The sequence below is a fragment of the Athalia rosae genome, chromosome 1, assembly GCF_917208135.1.
Source record: "Athalia rosae chromosome 1, iyAthRosa1.1, whole genome shotgun sequence".
NCBI lineage: Eukaryota > Metazoa > Arthropoda > Insecta > Hymenoptera > Athaliidae > Athalia > Athalia rosae.
Window position 1 is genome coordinate 24,704,360 of NC_064026.1, and position 24,045 is coordinate 24,728,404.

Genomic DNA, 24,045 nt, shown 5'->3' on the forward strand with positions numbered 1-24,045 from the left:
AGAATGGTTTTCGGTATTTGATGAATATTTCATGAGAATATCAAGCATATGCGAATTTATTGTTACACAACGATTAATGATCAACTAATAGATTATTACATACTCTGAATATTTCAAGAGTCACATTGCGACCTAGCCATCATGGATATTTTTTGGGCTTTTTGGATAATGTCTGGGCATCGTCGACGACGGACTAATCTGCAATCTTGAAAGAAACCTTCATTCCTTGGAAAGCCATGAGAACCATCGGCATAAGTTACCAGACCTACCGGTAATGAAAGTCACCATTAAGACAGTTATTTCATGGTAAACCATCCATCAGAAATAATAGAAAGAACGTGATAAACGTAATTACCTAGTCCCCATACTCTGCCGCCACGAAATTCTCCCTCAAATTTCATTCCGTCAGCACGCCAGAATACTCCATGACCATGAAACCAGCCCTGCATGAATTCTCCCTCATATCTGCAATTATGTGAATATTTTTGGGAAGAAAATTAACGCGTTGAATAATGAATACTAGAAACGTTTGTAGGGTAGAACAATGATATCCAAATGCCAAAATAAAACTTACTTTGCCCCATCTGGAAACACGATCACACCAAGGCCTGAACATAGACCATTTTGGAAAGCACCATCATAGCGAGTTCCATCAGTCAACGCTAATGACCCAGCACCGTGCTTTAGACCTCTGCCATTCCAATCTCCGACATATCTAGTACCGTCTTCCCACTTGTAGGCACCGTTTTTGACTACACCCCCTGTTGAAAAATGGAATGAATGCTTGTTTGAGGTGATGTTCAGAATGAGATCAGGGTTTGTCCAAGCTACAATGCAAATATCAAATAAAATTATAAGCTAAGTAATGCACGTTCTTTCGATGATGAATTTAGTGTAGAGTTCTAATTTATAAGTGGTAATATAACTAAAATGGTGTAGAAATATTTATCAGTGAGGTAGCGAATAGCTCTTACCGTCACCCATTGTGTCAGCACACTAAACACATTAAATGTGGCTTCTAGTTGGAATCCAATTACTCTGGATCAGTGCCTTATTTAATTACCTGTGGGCAGAATATATTGGCGTTTTCCAGATCTTAAATTCAGAGATTATGAGTATGATGACAAAAAAATACGAAGTAAACAGTTTTATTGACCTCGTATTCTTTAGCGGTACATATTTCTAAACAGTTTGCTCTGCTTTATTCGGTTATTTCCCAAGCCGAATATTGTTGTTGTTTACATAACTAGCTACGACATAGATTCGAAGTATGCTTTAGGGATTCGTAATTTAGACAAACTTTTGAAAAGTGTAAAATATTTTTAATAATCGTTTCAATAGTAGACAAACTTAGGAAGAACATCGAAAGAATTAGAAATTCACTAGATGGTCATTGTAAAAAATATAATTCAGCTCGTAAAATCTAAAATTATCCGTGACTTCCAATCAAATAACAAATCAGACACCACCATCAGACACTGGCTTGCAGCTTTACAATTACTGAAGTATCCATGTGTGGGGTCGTACAATTTTTTCTGCAAAAGAAACTGGGTTCGTGTATTGTGCAGTTGTACAAAACAAAGACAAGGTGGTCGTGAATTGAATCCTTCCTGTTGAGTGTAATATTATACAAGGCACGACTTAGGGCTACTTTGGCTCTCCGGGTGATCCAACAAGGTACCATCGAGTCCTTGTCTTCACAGCTATGGACCTGACCAACCGTTTTTTATCATCTATGGCATCAGCTAATTGCTCCAGAACGTCCATTTTGAAAGGCAGGATTAACACGGTTGGATAAAATGCATAACACAATAAACATTCCAATGCTGCAGTCCTAATTTTCTGAAAACCAAAAGAATATTCAATTCCCAATTGAATCACACGTGACATATAAGTTTCATGTCAAACGTTTTTTAAAATGGAAGCATCTGTATTTGGCTAAAGTCATTATTCAAGTTAGTATTACCATTTCTTTGTATTTAGTCAAATTCAAGAATTTAGGAATAAAATGTTGCAATTGTTCAGAGAAAATAGTGTGTTTTGTTGCAAGCAATGCCTTCAATGTCACCAATGCTGACAATATCAACTGTGAGGTTCCTAGTGCAATAGATTCTATCAACATTGGTACGAGCTGAAGAGAAATAGAAATATAAAATGATTAGATTAGATTGGCATGTTTAGAAATTATTAGATATAAAAAGTAATTTATATTACCTGCTCTAAATGCATGAGTATCAGCTCCATTGGGACTTCATCTACTAAATGCATCAAGGCAACTAAATAGTTTTGGCGAGCTGGACCATGAAAATCATGGTTCTTTTGGATCGTGTTCTGAAATATCCTTTGTTTATAGAATAATTTAACATTACAGTAATTATCTTCTGACAAAGTATCCTCGAATCTGTCAGAAAGAGTTTTGAAACCATCAGCGACGATGTGACCTACTTCCATGTCTTTTAGTAAATTGATGTGCTGTAAAACGTAAAATGACATAGATTAAGTAGTGTAATTTTTGGATCATTTTCATATCTGAATCAGTTTACTTACAAAATCCAAATAATCTTGTGAATTTTGACTCCCTCTAACAACCAAAGCTTTAGTGAGCCACGTGTTCAACACAATAACTGATTCTTTGGGCGAAATATTAGAATCATCAGACGCTAAAATGCTTTTTATACGTTCCCTCAACATATTTAAAATCAATCGTAAATTTTCATCCTCATTTTGCTTATTAATCAATACTGATATCAATTTGCTTGATATCTGTTTAGAGCTTAAATTACTACCACTGATTGCAAGATGTGATAAATTTTTTAATAAGTTTACAGTATTCTCGATATTAACATTTCTCTGTAGACCGGACAGGAGTCCGTCCAATAAAACCACATTATTTTCCGATAGACTTTCAGAAAGAAGTCGAGCGTATTTGTTTACAATTATCTGTTGATCCTTGACCTCCAATTTTCTAACTATTGATCGGCAAATCGATGCAATGAGACTTAATTTTTTAAAAGAACCGTTTGTATCAGTTGACACTAGAACGTCGATGATATTACAATCTTTGTACAAAAAATTTTGTACATTAAAAGAATTACTCTTGAAAGCAACAACTTTTCGCAAGCAAGACAAAGCAGCGATACTCTTTTCTAGTTTATCTGAGGTGGCGATTGATACTACATTTTGTAAGACTTCAGGTCCCAACTCCGGCAATTTGGCTATTGCGCACAAAGCTTCCAGTCTACGGGTCAATGTTGTAGTGTCTATATTTGCTGAAAAAAACCTTATCGTTATTCAACAAAATCTTGCAAAGTATTAGGAGATTTCACATTGAAAAACCCTGTAGACATACCATCATCAATTGCCAGGTGTTCCATTACAGCCCCGAAAATTTCCTTTGGATAAATTTTAGCGAAACTTACGAGACATAGATGACAAACGTTTTTCAGTTCATTTTCTTCAGCATTCACATTTTCGCAGATCTTTGTGTATAGAACTTGGCGTGCGGCATCGTTTAGTGATGATTTTAGTATCGTCAATCCAGATATCGTCTTGAGTTTTAGTTCTTTATTATCGGTGTTTAGAGCATTTAGATATAACATTGGTACATCAGCCCAAGCAAGTTCAGGCACATCTGTAAAATTGACCAACATACATTGTTAAATAGGGCAGAACTTTTGCTTTGCTCGTTTCACAAGAAGCTGAGTGACTGACTTTTGATTGTGAATTCGTGCTCTTCACATATTGCCAATAAGTTATTCAAACTTTCCGTCAAAATGACTCTGTCGACATAAGAAGTTTTTGTCGAGTATTGTCCAAGACACAATGGTACAAAGGTTTTTAAAACTTGCGAGCAGGCGTTCTTATCAGCTCTCGCAACTGCTTCCAACAATTTTTCAGCTGGACAAAATAGACTCAACTGTACATCGCATAATGACGATTTAGTATCTGTGATAACTTTCTCAACAAATCTTCCTTGTATAACATTATCTTTGGACAATACTTTGACTAGTTCTGTAATAGTCTCAAGCCCTGCGTTTCTCATCTCAATGTCTCCTCCAGGATATACTTCTTTCCTCAGAACTGGCCACAATTCGTCAAGATGCGGCTGCAATCTTGTTGGTCCAAACGTGAATGCACCGTTGCGCAGTAAATACAATGAATCCAATTTAGCTAATTTTAAACTTGAGTCTAATCGCTCGATTATAAGAGGTAAACAAAATTCTGCAAACTCCGGAATGGCATAGAGACAAGGAGCTAAGGAATATGCCAAATCTTCACGAGTGACTGCGTGGCCTCCTTCTGATGCAGACTGCAAAATTAATTGCAATGTTTAGACCCCAAACCAGAAAAGTAATAGACTACTAGTGGTAACAAATAGAACTATAATATCACCCTACTTTTTCAGTTACTTACAGCATTGAAATCAATAGGAAAGTAACATGCGATGACTTCAAACATTTCTTCCGTTAGGTGCCCAAGTGGAAATCCTTTTATAAATTTGGGGAGTATTTTAAACAGTAGCATCAAATTTCTTGGGTCCCGTTCTCCATCCATAGCCGATATCACCCCATATATGAAGTCAGGACCCATGGATCGGAGATCGTCTGCCCTAGTCTCTAACAGTGTTTGAAATATCAAATATATAATTCTTCTATTAGGCTGCAATTGTGACTGACAGTGAATGTGTTGGAACATGACACTAAATAATCTGGAAGGCGAATCCTGTGGTAAATGACTCATTTGAACCTGGAATATTATCAGCATCATTTTAATGTTGCATATGTTCAATAAATTTCACATAAAAGAAAGGAACTTGTGAGATTCTGCACAGCAAAGAGATTTTGTCAGCAATATTACGCACTATGGCCAAAACACCCTGTAAAACGGCAGGAATGACTTCAAAGTTGTCCTTCATCCTGTCACATAAAAATGTGGTCACAAAGTTGAGTTCGGTTTCATTCAGAAAGTTTTTTGGTAACTGCATTAGAGTCGTTGAAAGAGCTAATGTACCCTGAGCTCTTGACGTAACATTTTTATCAGTGAGGAATGGCCCTAGTTCTTCAACAAAGGCCAAAAGTTTTATTTCGCCTTTTTCAATGTCTGCAAAGCGTAATATAAACAATTCAAGGCATGCTTACTATATGAATTATGACGGAAATCAACTTTTATAGATGGGGAATACAGCGGTAGTTATGTTCTATAATTCGTCTGAATTACTCTAACGGTTTGAGTGATTAGCTAAAGTTTGTACGGTACATTGTTGTTACATTCATTATTACGAAAGTGATTTAAATTTCGTGCGAAATTTGTATCATTTGAACTTTTTTTTTCGGATGTTGGTAATCTAGCTTATCGTGCGAAAAAGACAGAAGATAACCTCAGTCCCACTACAAGATGTGTTTTGCTCGATATGTCAAGGTCAACAGGCGCGTCATTAGTCAAATAATTATGATAATTCATACCTGAGGCTATATCTTGACATTCCTTAATCAAGTCGTTATCATTCTTAAAAGCTGTCGTTAATTTCTCGACAAGCGAGGAGCCCGTTGAAACCTCCATGGTTTCTCTGAATTCGATCACCAATTTCCTAACCGTGTGCGGACCACTGTGCGGACTCAAGTAAAGTTGCCAACACAAAAGCCTCCATAAACTGGAACAACTTCGAGCTTGCTACCGAAATGGAGGTCAAGATTTAATTCAAACCAAAGATAAAATTTAACGCAACGTTGATGTGTTCGAAAACGGTTCGAATCTATAAGTGTAGAATTTATCGCGCATAAACAAAAATTGTGAATACGTTTTGTAAAATTGGTGAATTATTGCATCAATAATTCAAATTGTGAGACAAGAGATAATTATAATCGTACAAAAGATTATCTTTTCAGACAAGATATGCTCCAAGGCCCGCAAAGTTAAAAAAACCAATGCAAATTTTCAGATATTTATATTCATCTCTACCATATAATACCGCGTCAAACTCTCCATTCGTAAAATAGAGAATATTATTCTCACGGTCAACTAAATCGGCAACTTAATTCGATAACGATTCCAATGCCCTGCCTTCGTTTTCTCTTCAAACTATTTTACAATGCCTAGCTTCTGAATTCATCTTATTGCATTGTGCAATCGTCGCGTACGTATACATCGCGTCGTTAGGATTTGTATACATATGCTCTCTAGTATATGCTCGTGATGGCAGCGCGCATTGTGGTAGAGTGATAAAATAGGTAAAGATGGACGAAAATGGCATGTAAGGTGTTGGTAAATTCCAGTGAAATGTTTGGTTATTTTCGCCGCCTAGGATGGGAGGCTGCATAGGCATAACAAGGGCCAGGAACGCCTCTGTCGACGATACATCGGGTAATTCTACCAGGACCAATTCCGGTGAGATATTCAATAATATTAATTTTTAATAACTAACCTTGGAATTCGCCTATCTCATATGGGTCACTGCAATAAACCTGCAATTTATTAAAATGCAGTTGAGCATACAACCAGCTTATGCGTTTTTTTTTTTTCTTTTCTATTAGTATTTCAAAATTGACGTGCCGACCATTTCATCAAAACCTATAACATTATTTATATCTTGAAATAGCAAAGAATACTAATTTGCCATATATGATGTGCATGAATGTACAGTTGCATATAATGTACTTTCATTCTCATTTACACCTCCACTTTCCACTATAGTTTTCATTCTAACATCCAGCAACAATTTTGAGCGATGACTTGAATATTACATACCGTCTCTGACAAGATATAGCAATTCTGTTGTAATGTATTCTCCACAAGTTACATGATCTCCCAAAACGAGCTACCAGTTTCCAACACATTTTGTGAATTTTCTACAAATACTGAAGCAAGTGCAAGTGACAGTCCGCGCTTGTGGATTGTTAAAAAATTGAACCAGATCCGTTTAGTCCCAAATTACTTCTGGCATAGGTTAAACTCAAGAGACTTTGGATCTGTTTTGGTTCCTTATGTTATTCACATTTGCAAGAGGTGTCTGAAATTTGATTACTCTGTACTCTCATCAGCTAATAGCTTTCGATTGTACTTTGCAAGGATTAAAAGTTTGAGGGATAAGAACCATTCTTCGTTTATTGAATCGACATGGAAACTTTGTCAAGAGTGGTTCTGATTTTTAAAAAATAACACTTTGTTGCTGAACAGTCAGCAATGAATCTAATCTGATTGAAACAATATCCAAATTCTTCAAGACTGCGGGACTGACCATTGCAGAGCTAATCTTGGAAACACAATACACGATAACATTTGTCAAATTTAGCTATTATGATGGCAATATTTTTCGATTCTTAATTACGTAATGATATTGTTATAAACTCACGGCACACAGTTTATACTTTCTTCAAAACTCTTCATTTCTACCTTTTACAATCACCTTTATTCCATTTTGGTGCAATTGCAATTATCCCTTGTGTCAAAGTCCGAGCCAAAAATAGTCGATGTAAAAACGTCCACCATGTGTCACGTCGGTTCTGTAACCATATCTTAAATGTTATGATCGATTCACCAATCAAATGCTGTCGAATAATTTTACAAGCTACCAAGTAATAAACTTTTTTTTCCAGGTAATTCTAGAAAAAATCATCCACTTTGTCACGAAGTGATCAGATGGAAATCGGATGTTCCCTTGACAGAGGGTCAACTGAGAAGCAAAAGGGATGAATTCTGGGATACTGCTCCAGCTTTTGATGGACGCAAAGAAATATGGGATGCATTAAGAGCGGGCGCAACCGCAGCAGAAGCACAAGACTACCAATTGGCACAGGCAATACTAGACGGAGCTAATGTCTCTGTGCCAAATGGTTATTTAACCGAATGTTACGACGAACTTGGCACTCGATACCAAGTTCCGATTTACTGCTTATCATATCCAATAAATATCGTCAAGGAAGATAGCGGTAGAGATTCACCTGCAGATTGTTCTGGTAAGGGTAAGATACACTTAGCTTGTATCTTACAGTTCTGCTAAACATAATTCCATTTAGCCAAGGTTTTTCTTCAAAACATGTACCATAATTTGTTTGTTGCAGAACCAGTGGATGGAGGCACAGAGATGACCTTAAAACTTAGGCTATCTACTACCCTAGGAGATGTTAAATTACCTGTTTATAGCAAGGATACCATTGGAGCTGCCAAGAAAAAATTGCTGGTTAGTATACGATTTATATCAAAAGGAAAATGTTTCGTCAATTTTTCTTATACACTTATATCTCTATGGTACATTGAAAAAATTAACTTTTAATTTGAAAAATTAAATTTGTCTTTGTACTTTTGTTATACTTCTACCAAAGTTATCATCATTCTTCCTCTTTTGCTTAGAGTCAAGAAGGTCTAGAGCCATCCAGGCAACGGTGGTTCTTTGGAGGAAAATTACTGGGCGATAAAATGCACATAGAAGAAGCAAAGATACAGCAAAGCTACGTAATTCAAGTAATTGTTAATCCGGAAAAAATGGATACAAGTCCTACAAAAACTAGTTGAACTTGTGATACAGCACGGAATCAAGTGGCGCTAGCCCTTGGAAGCGATCAAGATCTTTGGAGGACATTCCTACACAGATTACGGAGTGCAATGTGTCGATTTAGAGATTTGTATACTTCTTTCTTCTTTTATATGATTTTTTTTTTCTAAATTACATACAGAGTAGTAGTTGGCCACATTCCAGTTTTTTTACAAAAGATTTTTTACCGTTTTCATAATCTGAATCAAAACAAGACATCTCCTGCAGATGTTCTATTTATTCAATAACAGCAAAAGCGATAAATATGCCTGGAATGTTATATTACTTCATCTAACACTGAACTTATTTAATAAGAAAAGGTAACAAGAATTATGGCAAGTACTTGTACTTTTTGGTAGTGATGTTGAATTGTTTGAGTGATTATGTTCTTAAAAGAACGTTGCGATACAAGGGTGTATTCGAAGCGGTTTATTCGACAAAATTGTAGTACATAATCAAGCGGTTTGCATTTGGTATGCTTGGATACTTGGATTTTTTTTTTTTTTTTTGGTAAACAAATAGCACACTTTGAGTTGCCGTTATGAAATAATCATACAAACAGATATGCCCAAGAATTAAGATAAATTTTCAAAGAAGAGATACTTTTCAATCTGGAACAGAACGGTCTGATTCCTTGCTACATTTGACAAAGAAATATTATGACCTACGAATTTTAAAACAAACATCAAAGCACGGAGTGAAGTTTTTTTTTTCAACAATCGCATGATGAATATGGACAATTTTTGATGTTGCTAAATCAGTATCAAGGTAGCTATTAAACTAGTCGATGGTGTTTCATACACACTTTAATATACTTTGAAACAGTAAACTACCTTAAATTTGAAATTTTCACATCACACATGTCTCGGTATTTGATTACGTTAACTATACAAAAGTTTGAGGCATTCGCAAGACAACCAGCAAAATGCGAATCTCATTTTTTTCAGCAGTTGAATAAGTAAATTAAGTTCTTGCTCTATGATTTGGACGATACGAAGCGTGTCTTGACAGAAGCGAGAACTCAAGTCTATATATTTTCGAGAGAATCAAGCTAGTCAATGTTGATTTAAATTCAGTGCTTCAATTTTGTTTGTAGGCAGATCTCTACAACTTGATTGTATGTTATGTGCTATGTACCTTACTCTTCAGACACACTAACGTAGAGTATTAACGGTTTTTTTTTGCAACTTTTTTCTAACGACTAATTCAACTAATATTAAAATTATATCATCCTTGACGAACAGGGCGTTTAAAATATATAAGAGCAACTTCTGACTTAGAAATTATCGGCTCGATTGTACTACAGGTATAAGTTGATCATAAGAACATGTTAGCATACTACTCAGTTTGCGTGGGGTCTCAATAACTACAATTATAATGTATGCGTGTACATATTTAATATTTTATGCATTTTTTTGAAGTAATTACCTGCCAGTTAAACTAAATTGGTATTAACCGAGGTAACAAGTGTACAATTCTGTAATTTGGGGAGCGCCATAGCTTGTCGTGCTTTGTGAATTAGTGTCATCAAGTATCATTGAAATCTTTGATGTAGATTAGAAAAATGAATAAGAAAGGGGAAACTAAAGAGAACTATGCTCGATATTGTACAAAACTCGCACAGTGTGGATATTATTTATCGTATTGAACATTTTACTATACAGGGTCTTCGTGAAAGAAATCATGTATCAGTTACTCTTTCGGTGTCTTTTATATTAGAAAATCATACATTATAGCTGCCTGGCGAGCAACAATTTGTTTATAAAACTTGAACTCTTTTAGTGCCTCGAATTATTCTGCAGACAATAGAAGAACAGAAATTCTGAAAAATCGACGTTTATCATAGTTTCGTGATAGACTAAGTGCTCTTTGAAAGTCTGCATAGTCATGTAATAGAAAAATCAATTCCCTTCAAACAAAATATAGGTAGTCTCGCATTTATGTACTGTAATATATTTCATATCTATCAAATAATCACCTTGCGATAGTTGACTTTGAAACGCGATAGACAGATTTTATCAGACTGATGCAGCAATAATAACGAAACAAATGTTTTATTTTAATGTGATTTTAAAATCGGGCTCGTTATGTCCAAAATCAAATTTAATCTGTGAATTGCCAATTATTCGAATTACTACTATTTTCATCCACGATGCAAGGATGTGACGAAACTTTTCGCAGATCGCAAGGTTAAATCGCTATTTATTTGAAACCCACTTCACAAACAAAAATTTTTATCAGGCTATTTCGACGTTGTAGATTAAATTTGTTAGATTATTTAGTCAAAGGGAATTTTGCAATCGTTATGCAGCCATGTCACAAAAATACTCTCGAATATTTTGTGTTTGTCACAACGCGGCAAGAAAATCATTCACGTTGAGTATGTAAATATGAAGTGTTACAATTTGAAAGTGCAATTTCTACAGCGTGTGGTGATTTCATCACGCAAATGACTTTGCCACATTGGACCAATGTATAACTATAAAAAAAAGCAAAAAAAAAAAAAAACACTATTATAAAGTAATTTAGCGACTGATTGAAGTTGACGAACTTAGTATGACTGCTAACAAAATTGGATGTTTTGGATAATGAATTATTGAAGAGAATCTAAACGCAAACATTTAAAATACCGTTTGTCGAGCAAGTCAAACGATATCGATACGATGCAGTGATAAAGTCTAATTAATTAGATAGCTATTAAAACTTAAGGATTTCCAATTTTTCAACAGAGATCAACGCCATTTGTTAAAAATCCAATCAATATAGTTTGGTGGAAATTAAATCTAAACAATTGAATGACAAATAAAATAAATTAAAGAATATCAAACTAATGGTTATACAATGTGATGCAATATGTATATTTTATTGTTTAACACGAGGATGTGAAATTCAATGCGCGCATTAATTAAGAACAAAAGACACGTAAACTTCGATACTTTCATCATACATGTATAATATACGGAATATAATTTAAATTCATTTTTACAAATAACTGTAATATCGTCGCACAATGCGTTGACAAATAAACCAGCATAATGTTGTAAGTTTTAGCTGCACCATCATGCCAGTTTCAATAGTCCCGAATCGTGCTCTATCCTTTTACTTCATATTCATGAAACCAAAAGACTAATATCTATGCTATCACGAACATGGGTGAATTATTGTATTTTATATATTACATGGATCACTTTGACATCACGATACTTCATACTCAAGTTTCCATTAAGTAATCATTTGTTAAATCTATTTTATGGCTAAAAATTACTTGGGTAAGTGTTTCACATATTTCAATTCGTGGCAAAGCCACAATGCTGATGATAACACTGCTAAACTTCCACTCTGATGGGACGCAGCTAGCGGTATAGGGACGTGGTGCAGAAGCGTTGTGATACCTAATATGACCTGCAGATATCCAAAGCAGAGGAGTGCCATGGCTGCCTTGGAACCTCTGCCTGGTAAAACATACTTTCGAGAAAATAGCCAAGTCGCCGTTATCATCGATAGTGTTGTTATTCCCTGGGAAGATAAGTTGATGTGATACGTATTGATATTGAAATGCAACAAGGTTGTAGAAAAAGTTATGATTTAAGTGATGTTACATACTAATATTCGATGATCGAATTGAACAGTAGTTGCATTTTCGGTAAAGTTTCTGAGTACTGGTGAGATAGCAAGGATATCATCCGGTATCCATTTGTCTGCCATTTTGGGAAAGGTGTTATAGACAAGCCCAGCATCCATACCAGCGACAAAGGCTCCAGACAGAGCAGTGAGGAAAACGAGCCCCTTTGACGAATAAGCCATCACTCTAAGTCTCCGCAAGCCCTGCGTTACGTGCGTCTTCACCTTTTCCGAGCTAAAGTAGTCTACAGCTACTCGTTTTGCCGGCATCAAATAGTCCAGTGCACTGTAGAAAAATCCTGAATAGATGATCAGAGCTAAGCCAAGGTGGGATGCGAGTCGGTACTGTGAAACTCTTGGCACATCGGATGGACCGTCGAATCTATCTTCTAGTCCAGACTTGACCATATACCATCCCATTAAACCCTGCATTCCAATCAGCGATCCCAGTATAAGAATTCGTATCTTTGCTTGCGAATCCAGCCATCCTCTCGCCCAGAAAAATGTTGCTGGAAGTATGAATGCTGCGCCTATCAGCCTTCCCCATGTTCTGTGCAAGTATTCCATCCACCAAATTCGCTTGAACTCCTGCAGTGAAATTTCTGTGTTTGATCTGTATAAACAGAATGAATTTGTTAAAATTAATATTGGTCGAAAAGAATCAGGAATGCATTGACTGTTGTCTCTATTGAAATCAAAGAAACAATGTTTGGAGTTCTCACATCTTGAATTCTGGGAATTGTTTGTACTTCTCAAACTCCTCAATCCAATCAGCTTCTGTTGAAGGCATTTTTTCTCCAAGTAATTTCCATGTGACCATAGATAGCCCGGATTCAGTCAGTCTAGTTATGCCCCCTAAATAAATAGGGAATCCAAAGAAAGGGTCGAATTAGTGCTTAATGCAATGTGCTTTATTATTCTTGAATGATACAATAAATAACGGATAGATCATTCATGAAGAAACTTAGTGATTCAGGTACACAAAAACTAAAATTAGTATGTGGATGTGATTCGTCAACAATGAATTTCACTAATAATCTGATTACTTCCCATAAGTTTCATCAGTAATAATTTGAATTACATAACGCACGCAATAATAAACGATTACATAAAGAACAGTACCTAAAGCTACAGCTACAAAAACCATTCCGCTACAAGTCAACAGCCAACTACCGACAACCTTCTTCGATTTTGGGGTTGCTTTAGATGCATAGCTCAATGCAATAGTCCCAGATTGTCTTAGAACGCTTTGTATCTGTAAAAATTTCCAGTTCTCAGTTGACAGCATGAGAGTTAATTGATATTTAATCATTCAACAGAGCTCTCCACGTACTTTGGTAACTTGAGACGGCAGCTTGCGTAGAATTTTATATCCACTTGTGTTGATTGCTCTTGTCGAAGAAGAGACCATAAGCGTTCGTCCAACGTAACATGTTTCTGTCAGATTACTCCGGTAAAAAATTTTGGCAGATTGGCGAACTATACTCAACATTCTGAATTTGAATAAAAATATCGGAGATATTTACAGAAATTCATGAAAAATAGAACCCAGGAACGATAGTACGTCCAGTTGGGTTAGGGAAGGTTATCTCACTAACGTTTCTGAAAATATTGAAACGTGAAGAATTCAATAAACCGGAACCTTCATTGCTGATAAATTTCACTGTATTGTAATAATATTAAGAGAAAATAAATTGGTCTTCAGTACGGAATCACAAATTCTTCAGAGACCTGTCATTTGATCGTGATACAAATTCTGCGCACATAGATAGCTATTCAAATCAAGTAGAGCAGCAAAACTGTAGAGTACGCCCGGTTAGGTTGATTGTGAATTGCTTCGCGGGTAAGTGCCGGGAAAGGATTCACAATCAACCTAACCGGGCGTACGTAAGCAAAATCATGGTGGTTAGATGTTATATCTGCAAATTTTTGTAATAATTTTTGCAATACTTTAGTCTCCAAGGATAACATTCATGTGGCTAAATTATTTCTATTTACAACACGGGATCCGGGAATATCCTGCTACGCTCTTGATATAGAAAGAGAGGAACAGATCCACTGACACGCTCTGACCAGAAATGGTCTACCCATTCGAGCATGGACGTATTAGCGTTTTCGATTGGCACATTTTTCGGGTGCTCGATAGTATTGCAATGACGTCATGCTCTGCCCGAGAACCACTCGTTTCCCTCCATGGTCTAATTTGGAATAAAAGTCACTCACTTCAAATGCATTTATTAGGGCCTTAGAAGTAGTACGCGTCATCCGAAAGTGACTTTTGAACTAACATATAATTATTATAATTTCACACACGAATATAATAATGAGGTTTCGAGATATTATTGCTGATTAATTCATTGAGAGAAATTGTTTCAATACTTGTTCTGGTGTATAACTTTTTACGACATTATCCATGTAGTTTTCAACTTTTGGAACATCTTCTAGTAAATTAACCAGCAAGTTAAAAATTTCATCGAAATCGTCGTCAGAACTATCGGAGGATAATTTTTGCAGCAGTAAATTTATTTTTACTTCATCCGCCTCCATGCTGCTTTTAATTGCTCTTAACCCTGTGCTCAAATTTGGCAGAGCAACCAGTCGTGCTCGAAGAGCGCTCTGTCGCCACTCGATGGTCGTACGTAGTACGTATGTACCAATCGAACATTCAAAACTGGCAAAGAGCGCTCGAAATTTACCAGTCGAACATAAATTTCGCGTGCAGAACAGCCCAGATCCCAATCGAAAACGCTATTATTATGGGTGTATTCCGAAATACATATGTATACTCGCAGTACTGCTAACTATGACGTCATGCAGTTGACTGCCAACGATGTTCCGTTTTCTACTGCCAAAACGGCGCCGCCGTCTTTGGACTACTGCAACTGCTCACGTCCCGAGACGCAGAAGCGTAGTGAATACGTCATGAATTCCATGACGTCACTGACTGACTACAGAAGCTCTCAACGCCCGATGATTGGTGTCTATCCAGCTGATCTCTATAACCTACTTCTATCAAAATAATGGATGTTAATCGATTTAGTGTTGATAGATCGTTGCGCAGTAATGCTAATTTTCCTCATTTCGGTAGACCAAAGGTTATTGGATACTTTAGCCTAGATGAGAACAAAAAATTTATGCCAAATGCAGCGCAACTAAGGTACCTCGTCCGTTCGTCAGATATTACCGTTGAGTGTAGATAGGAATAGAGGTGCGGAAGACGTGGTGGGGGTATGCTTATGTACTTTTCCTTATATACAAGAGCTTTGCCTCCCCACTAGTAGATGGCGCTGACAAAAATTGCCCGATTTTACGCACACACAGAGCGGTCTCGCGTACATGAGATTACCACATGCAAAGGCTCACGGACGGCCCGAGCTTTCCCTCCCCACTACTTGGTGCGCTGCAGTCGGTCACTTACACGCATACGGGTCCCTGTAAATGATATGCACGCACACAATCGATTCTCGCTGGCGCGCGGCGTTCCGCGATTTCAACTCATTGCCAGAATCAGAGCAATCGAGCAACTCACAAGGGGAGGTTGAGAACTCGTCGTCATCGATTTCGGCCTAATTCACAGTATATGTTGGGCTCGACTAGAACTTAAAGTGAGCCAAGTAAAAAGACGAGATGGCCAAGCGTTTTGCAGATATTATTGTTTAAACATTTTATGTGTAGTACACAAGCTTTTTAAGATTACGTGTGGAACAAATAATGGTCAGCGCAGCGGCAAGCGTTCGGATTCATAGCATGAGGCTCGTGGGTTCGATTCCGTGTGCGTGCGGTTTTTCTTTAGGTTTTTTTTTTTTTTCAATTTGGATCTCATTTACGTCGAAAATAAAATGAAATGATGTCAAATATGTAGTATCCACTCTGTTCCAGGCACAGAATCAATTTTACTGTCTGCCATTTTCGAAAGATTTGATTCTCGCTGGCGCACGGTGTTCCGATTTTGATCTTACGCGTCGATCGAGAAACTGGCAATTGTGTAGCTTGCGGGGTTGCGAAAAGCGCATACAGAAAGTAATCGAATTAGCACTAGGTGAATTTTTTTTATTTCCCAATTGTTACTGTCAAAATAAGAACTAAGTAATACAATATTATCTGCATCCTTAATTACATCATTCGAATGAAAAAGTAATTTTCAATTTTTTAGTTCTGTCATTCGAATAAGAAATTTATTTTGAAACTCCTCAATCTTAATTTTTGAGTTAAAAACCCGTTTCTGATTTTTAATATTATGATTCGAATTCAAAATTACACATATCATTTTTCACTGAAAATTTAATTTCCAGTTTTAATTCGAAGTTTTGGAACTAATTAATTTGCAATTCTGGTCTCATAACTCGCAGTTTTCCAAATCACCCGTGAGGAACCCGCCATGTAAAATAAAGGGAAACGAATCTGTCGCAGTACCTCACGGGTGATTTGGAAAATGGCGAGTTATGAGACCAGAATTGCAAATTAATTAGTTCCAAAACTTCGAATTAAAACTGGAAATTAAATTTTCAGTGAAAAATGATATGTGTAATTTTGAATTCGAATCATAATATTAAAAATCAGAAACGGGTTTTTAACTCAAAAATTAAGATTGAGGAGTTTCAAAATAAATTTCTTATTCGAATGACAGAACTAAAAAATTGAAAATTACTTTTTCATTCGAATGATGTAATTAAGGATGCAGATAATATTGTATTACTTAGTTCTTATTTTGACAGTAACAATTGGGAAATAAAAAAAATTCACCTAGTGCTAATTCGATTACTTTCTGTATGCGCTTTTCGCAACCCCGCAAGCTACACAATTGCCAGTTTCTCGATCGACGCGTAAGATCAAAATCGGAACACCGTGCGCCAGCGAGAATCAAATCTTTCGAAAATGGCAGACAGTAAAATTGATTCTGTGCCTGGAACAGAGTGGATACTACATATTTGACATCATTTCATTTTATTTTCGACGTAAATGAGATCCAAATTGAAAAAAAAAAAAAACCTAAAGAAAAACCGCACGCACACGGAATCGAACCCACGAGCCTCATGCTATGAATCCGAACGCTTGCCGCTGCGCTGACCATTATTTGTTCCACACGTAATCTTAAAAAGCTTGTGTACTACACATAAAATGTTTAAACAATAATATCTGCAAAACGCTTGGCCATCTCGTCTTTTTACTTGGCTCACTTTAAGTTCTAGTCGAGCCCAACATATACTGTGAATTAGGCCGAAATCGATGACGACGAGTTCTCAACCTCCCCTTGTGAGTTGCTCGATTGCTCTGATTCTGGCAATGAGTTGAAATCGCGGAACGCCGCGCGCCAGCGAGAATCGATTGTGTGCGTGCATATCATTTACAGGGACCCGTATGCGTGTAAGTGACCGACTGCAGCGCACCAAGTAGTGGGGAGGGAAAGCTCGGGCCGTCCGTGAGCCTTTGCATGTGGTAATCTCATGTACGCGAGACCGCTCTGTGTGTGCGTAAAATCGGGCAATTTTTGTCAGCGCCATCTACTAGTGGGGAGGCAAAGCTCTTGTATATAAGGAAAAGTACATAAGCATACCCCCACCACGTCTTCCGCACCTCTATTCCTATCTACACTCAACGATATTACTACTGAGCTCGATCTCAAACAAGGCTACCATTTGTGTAAACAATTAACCACAGCTGATGAACAGGGATTGGAGAGTTTATTGCGATGGATTTTGCTAAACACGCCCAAAATCAGAGCCGACCAAGAATCTGATAGATGGTTTGTAACTTTCAAATCATAATACTTGTTTTCCACAGTGTGCGTGAGTTTGAATTTTGTCTGTTCTAGGCTTCAGCCACATTTTGTTTGCTTTCGTGGCCTCTTAACTACCATATGCTGTACACCGTTTGAAAGACAAGAGGGGTGGATATTCAGTGCTTCTAAATGGCGAGGGACAATTTATCTAAATCGATTTCTCACGGAGGAAGCGCAGCATGCAAAAAACAATTATCCAGAGTCTTTGCTACAGTTCATGGCATGGGGATATAAATTTGAACAGTATTTACTTTCAGGTGGAAAATCTGCTGAGATAGCGTAATCTTTTAAGCTGCAAACACTTCCTTAAATTCAGAGTACTGATCACAGTCTTTCAGAATCACCCGGGCAGATCCCAGATACTTCGCAAGCTGTAAATGCAGCACCAGAGTTTGACATTCTCTTTAAATCTAGACTTGCTGAACACAAATTATTGTATGCGGCAGAGATTGATGGGGTTGAATCAGATGAGATACTGGCAGAGCCAATAGATTGGGATAAAAAGAAACTGGTAGAGCTAAAAACATGCCGAATTATAGAGGACACAAGGCGGCATCGAAATTTCAGAAGATACAAGCTCATAAAATGGTGGTGCCAAAGTTTTCTTGTTGGTATTGAGAATGTCATCTGTGGATTCAGAGATGACAATGGAATTGTGAAGCATATCACCAGTTTCGAAGTTGCAGAGATGGCCAGAATGTCCAAGGTTGCACATTCTACTAGATGAAAAGAGTATATAAACGTCTCTTGAGTCGTATTCTAAAAAATTTGAGTTTCTTTTTCTTACAGGAATTCTGGACTGGGTCAGAATGTATGAACTTTGCTGCCGATTTTCTAAACTTTGTCAAGTCAGTGGTTAAAGAGGACTATGACAAAAGCGTCTACAAATTTGAGTGGGCACCAGGTAGAGACGTACAGGTGAAAGTGTTCCCTGGTAAATGCGAATACTCGGCACTCCCACAATGGTTCATCAATAATGCAGAACCATATAATCGCATCAGCTAAAAGTTTGCGAGTCACAAGAATAGTGGTTTTATTTTTTTACGTAAGAATGAAATTCACCGCGATTGGAAGCTCGTTTGTCCCAACAAATGTTACAAAGAGTTTCCCATCTTGCAGAAATTTGGACGAGAGTTGACATTAGTCTCGAAGCCAAAGCAAGCTGCTCCTTTAAATACAAACTTTTATTTGGATCTGGACGATGCGAACGTCTATGCAGCATCGTTCTGCTAACCTACATTCGACCGATTTGCCGATGCCAACTTATAGTACCCTTTTTGTTTCTGACCCTACTGTTTTATTTCCCGCTTTGAATACTTTTATAACTTTCGTTGATTCGGAACTGATGTATGATCGTCGTTTTTACGAATAAAATTCAATACTGCGGTATGAACGTTACATTTAATTTCTTCGAGGTGGGCCCTAGCATTCATTTTCACAGCAATAACAGACGAACCCAATTTCAGGAGAGGCGGGCCCTCACGTTTTTTTTCCAAAGGTATGACCCTATTGGGTCCCGAAAGGGCCCCAACGTCAAGGTCGAATGATCATGTTCACTCGATTTTATGCCTGAACTCGGCGGATGATCATGTTTATACATCATATGTATACAAATTGTTTTCCTTGCAACATCTTGACATGAAATACTTTTTAATTTTTGTCAAACAAAACGAATTAGACCATCGCGACCATCGCCAACAAATTCGTTGCTATCGCATCTCCGAAAAACCGAGAGTAATCAGAAAAAAAAGAACTCCCAACAATTCATTACAAATTGTCCGGAAAAAGTATGAATTCCCGTGAATTCCTCGAATGGTTATGGAATCGAGGAGGAACAAAATTGAATCGTCATAAGAATGACGTTTTAAAATTTTCTCATGGTTTCGGCAAAGGTTTCGGCTATATTCTAAATCGTTCTACATTTTTTTTTTGTGCAATACAGCATTCAAGATAATTTTCAACCCCTGTCGAATATTTTTGTTAAATTTTAAATACAAGCTTAGCAAAATCAAAATAGTGTTTCCATGGCTAAAGCAAATAAGGGTCAGGGAGCAAGTAAGTCGGGGGAGGTTATAACGATATTTGTGGGTCAGGCTGGGGTGCAGATGGGAAATGCGTGCTGGGAACTATTCTGCTTAGAACATGGTATAAAGCCGGATGGATATCTGTGCGAGGGGTTCAAAGTCGTCGATAAGACTTTTCAGAAGTTCTTCGCTCCTTCCCAAGTAACGATTAGATAATCATTACACTCATTATAGCGAGCAATAACATGGTAGTGAATTTTTTTTACTAAAGTTATATAATTACGCTTAGCCCTGTACAATTATCTTAGACACAGGGTGATTCTGAATTCAGTGCCGTCCTGGTAAGGGTTGACAGCGTGAACGGAAAGAAGTAATTTGATTGTGAGAAGAGCAACCGCGTGGTCGAAGGCGTCACGTTCAGGCGCTGCAGGGCATCGATTTTCTACATGAATTGAAGACTAGAAAATTATTAAATAATATACAAAACAAATGGACCTCAGCCTGAAGCCTTCGTCTTCTGAAGTGTGAGCATATTGAAGCTTTCAAATAGGGGACTCGCGTTGATTCGCCAACGACCAGGTCTTGACCAGGATCTTTACCTGCGGCCTTTGATGCCCTGTAGCGCCTGAACGCGACGGCTCCGACTTAGAATTGCTCATCACAAATTACTCCTTTTGGTTCACCCTGTCACCACTTACAAGGACGGCGCTGAATTTGAAATCACCCTGTATATTAAATTGAATGTGCGGATTTATTACATCCCTTATCCGATTTTTGCCGTCAACGTTAATCATTCCTGGAGTTAAAATTTCTTTGTTAAGGCTGAAAAATTGGTACCTCGAACGCTTATAGTAGATCTCGAGCCAACGGTAATCAACCAGATCAGAACTGGCCCCTATAAAAATCTCTTTGATCCTGCTACTCTGATATCTGGCAAAGAAGATGCTGCGAATTGTTACGCCAGAGGCTACTATTCAGTCGGTTCCGAATCCATCGATCTCGTCCTTGATCGCATTAGAAAAGTGGCTGAAGGATGTCCAAAATTATCAGGGTTCATCGTTTTTAGGTCTTGCATACATTGATAATATGTACAAATTTATATTTAAACTCCAACACCGGATAATATATAGCTAATCTCGAATTCTTTAAAATTTCTAATTTAAAGATAACTTGCTTGATTGTTGGGTGTCAAGTTCATCGCGATCATCGTTTCGGCTGCGTCATTGGCAATATTACGATGGGAGGTTGTAGAATATATTTTTTTCCTCAATTGGGTTTATGTGTCACCCCCTAGATGTTGCGAAGTTAAAATTTTTGTTATCTGGTACACGTACATTAGATAAAAATATGTAAATATTTAATTAACAAAATTAGGTATTTTTTTCGTACATACCTACGTGCTCAATAAATACATCTACGTAATCTAGTCGTCGTATAGCAGGTTTTCACCCCTACCAGCGTCCGTTTGAGATAGGAAATAAATATCATCCTGTCAATCATTGACTCCAACATGTATATTTTTTACTATAACTCATGTCATACGTTACAGATCTTTTGGCGGCGGTACCGGAAGTGGTTTCTCTACTCTTTTGTTGGAACGAATAACTGCCGATTATCCGAATAAATTTAGACTGGATTTTGCAATTTATCCAGCCCCTCATATTTCAACGGTAGTTGTCGAACCCTATAATTCTGTTCTAACCACTCACGGTACTCTAGATTTCGAGGATTGCTGCTTCATCGCGGACAACGAAGCAATTTACGATATTTATACTAAGTAAATTTCACCACAGTAAGCTCCGGGACTCAATTTGCCTTTGAAACTTCATCGAATGTTATTCTTTATTGTTTCGTAGGCATCTCGAAGTGGAACTACCGAATTACAAGGACGTAAATCGACTTTTAGCCCAAGTTATTTCAAGTATCACAGCTTCCCTTCGATTTGAGGGAGCGATTAACGTCAGCTTAGAAGAACTTCAAACGAACCTGGTACCTTATCCCCGTATTCATTTCCCTCTGGTCGCATATTCACCATTCGCAAGCCGCAAAAGAGCGCTTTCCAACCAAATAGACGTCGCCCGTGTTACCAATGAATGTTTCGAGACCACGAACCAGGTGCATAAAGCGAGCAACTGGCTGTAAACAAAAACGCAATAATTTTACTTAAATATCGTTTGCTTTAATTTGCAGATCTTAAAGTGTGATCCAAGAAAAGGAGCTTATTTGAGTTGCTGTTTACTGTACAGGGGAGACGTCAGTCCGACAGATGTAAATCAGGCGACTCAGTCGTTGAAAGAATCGAAACAAATAAACTTCGTCGATTGGTGTCCGACGGGGTTCAAGGTAAAATTCTCGATAAAAAAATAATTATAATTTCTCTGTTACATCAACTTTGAACCATTCCCTCTAGAAATTTTCAAACTATTTTTAAATTTCAGTTGGGAATAAATTATCAACCTCTTGTGACAGTTCCCGGTGGAGATTTGGCAAATACGCCACGTTCGGTTGTGATGTTGAGTAACAATACGGCTGTGAAACACGCGTGGTCACGTATTGGTCACAAATACGACCTTATGTACCAACAAAAGGCCTTTCTTCATCATTATATCTCCGAAGGAATGGAAGAAAGTGAATTTGAGGATGCTCGGGATGACATAAAGACCTTAATACAAGACTATGAAGAAGTAACTACCTGATGACTATCGTTGCTTTAGATGTTGTCAAGACAAAAAATGATTCACACGCATCAATGTAGTGATACATTTTTATCGTTAAAGATTTCACACCTCGTCCTTATCGCTGCAGCCATTCTAATAATTATTGTTTTGTCGGTCTTGATTTCAAAGGATTACGCGTGCAGGCTTTCTATGCTTATAAAACTTGAGCAAATAGTAACTGAAGCCAATTGAGACAAAACAAATAAAACAAAATCAAATAAATGAATAAAGGAGTTCGAAACACTGCGATTATTTCTCTTTGTTCGTTTCGTCGATGCATTTCCTTGAGATTGTGTCTACGTCATCGACGAAAAATAAAAAAAAAAGGGTCTGTAGAGTGTGATTATAGAATTATTTTTGTGCTTTTAAGATTCGCATTGATGGTATACAGTAAAAGTGGAAGCTACTATCAGTTTTCGGCGCTAATTATAGCCTCGGCAGGCGGTATTCAAAATGTAATCGCTGCAAACAAATTGGGAGAAAAAATGATGCGAATAAAATGTAATTAGCATGAAAAATAGGGAGATAGTTTTCGATCATGACCAACCAGGTCGGTTAGCTCGTCGAGTGGCTTATCGAGAAGTTGCTTCTCGACGACGAATGTATTAATATTTTTCTACTAATAATGTGTTCTTTATACGACGTATACGACGTATGTAGCGTTTTTTTTTAATCACGCGTCAATTTAATTAGAGCATCATGATCACCGTACAGCCTGCACAGCCTGAGCCGGGAGTTGCTTCGGTCATAAATGGTTCTTATCGTTCAATTTGTGAAGACTAATAGGTCATCCAATCACTTATCCTCGTAATGACGATCCGGATCCTCAAAATGCCTTGGCCTATTTAGTAAGAATTAATTATTCAAGAGACACGCAATTTTATTTATCAGGCACACGTGTGTGTATCACATGTTAAACCTTGCAGTTCAAAATTCTAACGCATCTGTATGAATGCGCATACTCTCAACAAAAAATAAAAAATCAACACTTTGCATTATGCAGAGTTGACGAGAAGATTCATTATTTTCAATTATAAATTTTGAAATTGTTTTTTGACGTTATCCGAAATGTTTTTTTTTTTTCAACTTATTGACCATTGTCGTAATGACTGAATGTTCTTCAAGACGGAAAGCGGATATACTTCGATGAATCTGATCACATGTGATTTGCATGTTGTATACATACAATGATAAAACATGAGTAATCGTCCAGTGGAATCGGCGGTTGAACTTCCAACGTTGTTTCACGTCTGGGGAGATATGCTGGTTCAATAGGTTCAATGACAATTAATTATCCTGCAGCTGCTGAACGTCACGAAAAATCTTCATGACGTGGGGGAAGAACGCCACGAAAAACTGAAGCGGTCTTTGCCACGT

General features: G+C 37.3%; 6 protein-coding genes and 2 long non-coding RNA genes across 16 annotated transcripts; 4 read left to right on the forward strand and 4 right to left on the reverse strand.

Annotated features, from left to right (window-relative positions):
• Window positions 1-40: 40 nt before the first annotated feature.
• On the reverse strand, window positions 41-1,122 carry LOC105690943 (MORN repeat-containing protein 4 homolog). Its single transcript, XM_012409122.3, has 4 exons — window positions 975-1,122; window positions 575-761; window positions 356-465; window positions 41-265 (listed from the first exon to the last, which is right to left on the reverse strand). The coding sequence occupies exons 1-4, from the start codon at window positions 982-984 to the stop codon at window positions 114-116; spliced, it is 459 nt and encodes a 152-aa protein (XP_012264545.1). The 5' UTR covers window positions 985-1,122; the 3' UTR covers window positions 41-113.
• Window positions 1,123-1,300: 178 nt separating this feature from the next.
• On the reverse strand, window positions 1,301-6,151 carry LOC105690940 (MMS19 nucleotide excision repair protein homolog). Of its 3 annotated transcripts, none has more exons than XM_012409117.3 (10): window positions 6,013-6,151; window positions 5,463-5,670; window positions 4,862-5,100; window positions 4,414-4,746; window positions 3,712-4,309; window positions 3,350-3,631; window positions 2,548-3,269; window positions 2,215-2,472; window positions 1,967-2,131; window positions 1,301-1,842 (listed from the first exon to the last, which is right to left on the reverse strand). In XM_012409117.3, exons 2-10 carry the CDS (start codon window positions 5,557-5,559, stop codon window positions 1,648-1,650), a joined length of 2,889 nt encoding a protein of 962 aa, XP_012264540.2. In that variant the 5' UTR covers window positions 5,560-5,670; window positions 6,013-6,151; the 3' UTR covers window positions 1,301-1,647. The 3 variants fall into 3 exon arrangements, with proteins under 3 accessions (XP_012264540.2, XP_048516353.1, XP_048516354.1); XM_048660396.1 differs by having other exon boundaries at window positions 5,463-5,666; window positions 6,013-6,141; XM_048660397.1 differs by lacking the exons at window positions 1,967-2,131; window positions 6,013-6,151 and having other exon boundaries at window positions 5,463-5,598.
• LOC105690942 (ubiquitin domain-containing protein 1) lies at window positions 6,135-11,571 on the forward strand. The gene is made up of 4 exons (XM_012409121.3): window positions 6,135-6,384; window positions 7,593-7,952; window positions 8,058-8,176; window positions 8,347-11,571. The coding sequence occupies exons 1-4, from the start codon at window positions 6,303-6,305 to the stop codon at window positions 8,506-8,508; spliced, it is 723 nt and encodes a 240-aa protein (XP_012264544.1). The 5' UTR covers window positions 6,135-6,302; the 3' UTR covers window positions 8,509-11,571.
• Window positions 11,362-14,700, reverse strand: LOC105690941 (cytochrome c oxidase assembly protein COX15 homolog). 7 transcript variants are annotated; one of them, XM_048660410.1, is made up of 6 exons: window positions 14,681-14,700; window positions 13,482-13,641; window positions 13,271-13,403; window positions 12,871-13,003; window positions 12,131-12,761; window positions 11,362-12,043 (listed from the first exon to the last, which is right to left on the reverse strand). In XM_048660410.1, exons 1-6 carry the CDS (start codon window positions 14,683-14,685, stop codon window positions 11,789-11,791), a joined length of 1,317 nt encoding a protein of 438 aa, XP_048516367.1. In that variant the 5' UTR covers window positions 14,686-14,700; the 3' UTR covers window positions 11,362-11,788. The 7 variants fall into 7 exon arrangements, with proteins under 7 accessions (XP_048516367.1, XP_048516366.1, XP_048516365.1 ...); XM_048660409.1 differs by lacking the exon at window positions 14,681-14,700 and adding an exon at window positions 14,372-14,397; XM_048660408.1 differs by lacking the exon at window positions 14,681-14,700 and adding an exon at window positions 14,147-14,349.
• A 255-nt stretch (window positions 14,701-14,955) lies between these two features.
• On the forward strand, window positions 14,956-19,316 carry LOC105690920 (decapping and exoribonuclease protein-like). The gene is made up of 6 exons (XM_012409078.3): window positions 14,956-15,324; window positions 17,746-17,891; window positions 17,961-18,184; window positions 18,266-18,633; window positions 18,717-18,972; window positions 19,047-19,316. Exons 1-5 carry the CDS (start codon window positions 15,169-15,171, stop codon window positions 18,930-18,932), a joined length of 1,110 nt encoding a protein of 369 aa, XP_012264501.2. The 5' UTR covers window positions 14,956-15,168; the 3' UTR covers window positions 18,933-18,972; window positions 19,047-19,316.
• Window positions 15,505-16,150, forward strand: LOC125502281. The gene is made up of 2 exons (XR_007280178.1): window positions 15,505-15,920; window positions 16,011-16,150. It is a non-coding gene; the product is annotated as an uncharacterized LOC125502281 (long non-coding RNA).
• LOC125502279 lies at window positions 16,178-17,511 on the reverse strand. The gene is made up of 2 exons (XR_007280176.1): window positions 17,452-17,511; window positions 16,178-16,561 (listed from the first exon to the last, which is right to left on the reverse strand). It is a non-coding gene; the product is annotated as an uncharacterized LOC125502279 (long non-coding RNA).
• A 143-nt stretch (window positions 19,317-19,459) lies between the features above and the next one.
• LOC105690933 (tubulin alpha-4 chain-like) lies at window positions 19,460-22,917 on the forward strand. Its single transcript, XM_012409090.3, has 6 exons — window positions 19,460-20,152; window positions 20,773-21,017; window positions 21,501-21,728; window positions 21,808-22,066; window positions 22,142-22,294; window positions 22,390-22,917. The coding sequence occupies exons 1-6, from the start codon at window positions 19,952-19,954 to the stop codon at window positions 22,645-22,647; spliced, it is 1,344 nt and encodes a 447-aa protein (XP_012264513.2). The 5' UTR covers window positions 19,460-19,951; the 3' UTR covers window positions 22,648-22,917.
• Window positions 22,918-24,045: the final 1,128 nt, after the last annotated feature.

What these genes read in the sequence shown, in the direction of transcription:
- LOC105690941 (XM_048660408.1), bottom strand. Translation starts at nt 14,247, where the DNA reads ATGCTCGAATGGGTAGACCATTTCTGGTCAGAGCGTGTCAGTGGATCT. An exon ending in TGCCGTCTCAAGTTACCAAA is followed by an intron (nt 13,404 to 13,481) that starts GTACGTGGAGAG and finishes AAATTTTTACAG; the next exon opens with ATACAAAGCGTTCTAAGACA. An exon ending in CAATTCCCAGAATTCAAGAT is followed by an intron (nt 12,762 to 12,870) that starts GTGAGAACTCCA and finishes CTGTTTATACAG; the next exon opens with ATCAAACACAGAAATTTCAC.
- LOC105690942 (XM_012409121.3), top strand. Translation starts at nt 6,303, where the DNA reads ATGGGAGGCTGCATAGGCATAACAAGGGCCAGGAACGCCTCTGTCGAC. An exon ending in TTCTACCAGGACCAATTCCG is followed by an intron (nt 6,385 to 7,592) that starts GTGAGATATTCA and finishes TTTTTTTTCCAG; the next exon opens with GTAATTCTAGAAAAAATCAT. An exon ending in TTCACCTGCAGATTGTTCTG is followed by an intron (nt 7,953 to 8,057) that starts GTAAGGGTAAGA and finishes TGTTTGTTGCAG; the next exon opens with AACCAGTGGATGGAGGCACA.
- LOC105690943 (XM_012409122.3), bottom strand. An exon ending in GTGTTTCCAGATGGGGCAAA is followed by an intron (nt 466 to 574) that starts GTAAGTTTTATT and finishes ACATAATTGCAG; the next exon opens with ATATGAGGGAGAATTCATGC. An exon ending in CGGCAGAGTATGGGGACTAG is followed by an intron (nt 266 to 355) that starts GTAATTACGTTT and finishes CATTACCGGTAG; the next exon opens with GTCTGGTAACTTATGCCGAT.
- LOC105690920 (XM_012409078.3), top strand. Translation starts at nt 15,169, where the DNA reads ATGGATGTTAATCGATTTAGTGTTGATAGATCGTTGCGCAGTAATGCT. An exon ending in GGTACCTCGTCCGTTCGTCA is followed by an intron (nt 15,325 to 17,745) that starts GATATTACCGTT and finishes TCTACACTCAAC; the next exon opens with GATATTACTACTGAGCTCGA. An exon ending in AGATGGCCAGAATGTCCAAG is followed by an intron (nt 18,634 to 18,716) that starts GTTGCACATTCT and finishes TTTTTCTTACAG; the next exon opens with GAATTCTGGACTGGGTCAGA.
- LOC105690940 (XM_012409117.3), bottom strand. Translation starts at nt 5,559, where the DNA reads ATGGAGGTTTCAACGGGCTCCTCGCTTGTCGAGAAATTAACGACAGCT. An exon ending in TACAGGGTGTTTTGGCCATA is followed by an intron (nt 4,747 to 4,861) that starts GTGCGTAATATT and finishes ATAATATTCCAG; the next exon opens with GTTCAAATGAGTCATTTACC. An exon ending in ACACCTGGCAATTGATGATG is followed by an intron (nt 3,270 to 3,349) that starts GTATGTCTACAG and finishes GGTTTTTTTCAG; the next exon opens with CAAATATAGACACTACAACA.
- LOC105690933 (XM_012409090.3), top strand. Translation starts at nt 19,952, where the DNA reads ATGGCTAAAGCAAATAAGGGTCAGGGAGCAAGTAAGTCGGGGGAGGTT. An exon ending in AGTTCTTCGCTCCTTCCCAA is followed by an intron (nt 20,153 to 20,772) that starts GTAACGATTAGA and finishes TTCTTTGTTAAG; the next exon opens with GCTGAAAAATTGGTACCTCG. An exon ending in GTTTCGAGACCACGAACCAG is followed by an intron (nt 22,067 to 22,141) that starts GTGCATAAAGCG and finishes TTTAATTTGCAG; the next exon opens with ATCTTAAAGTGTGATCCAAG.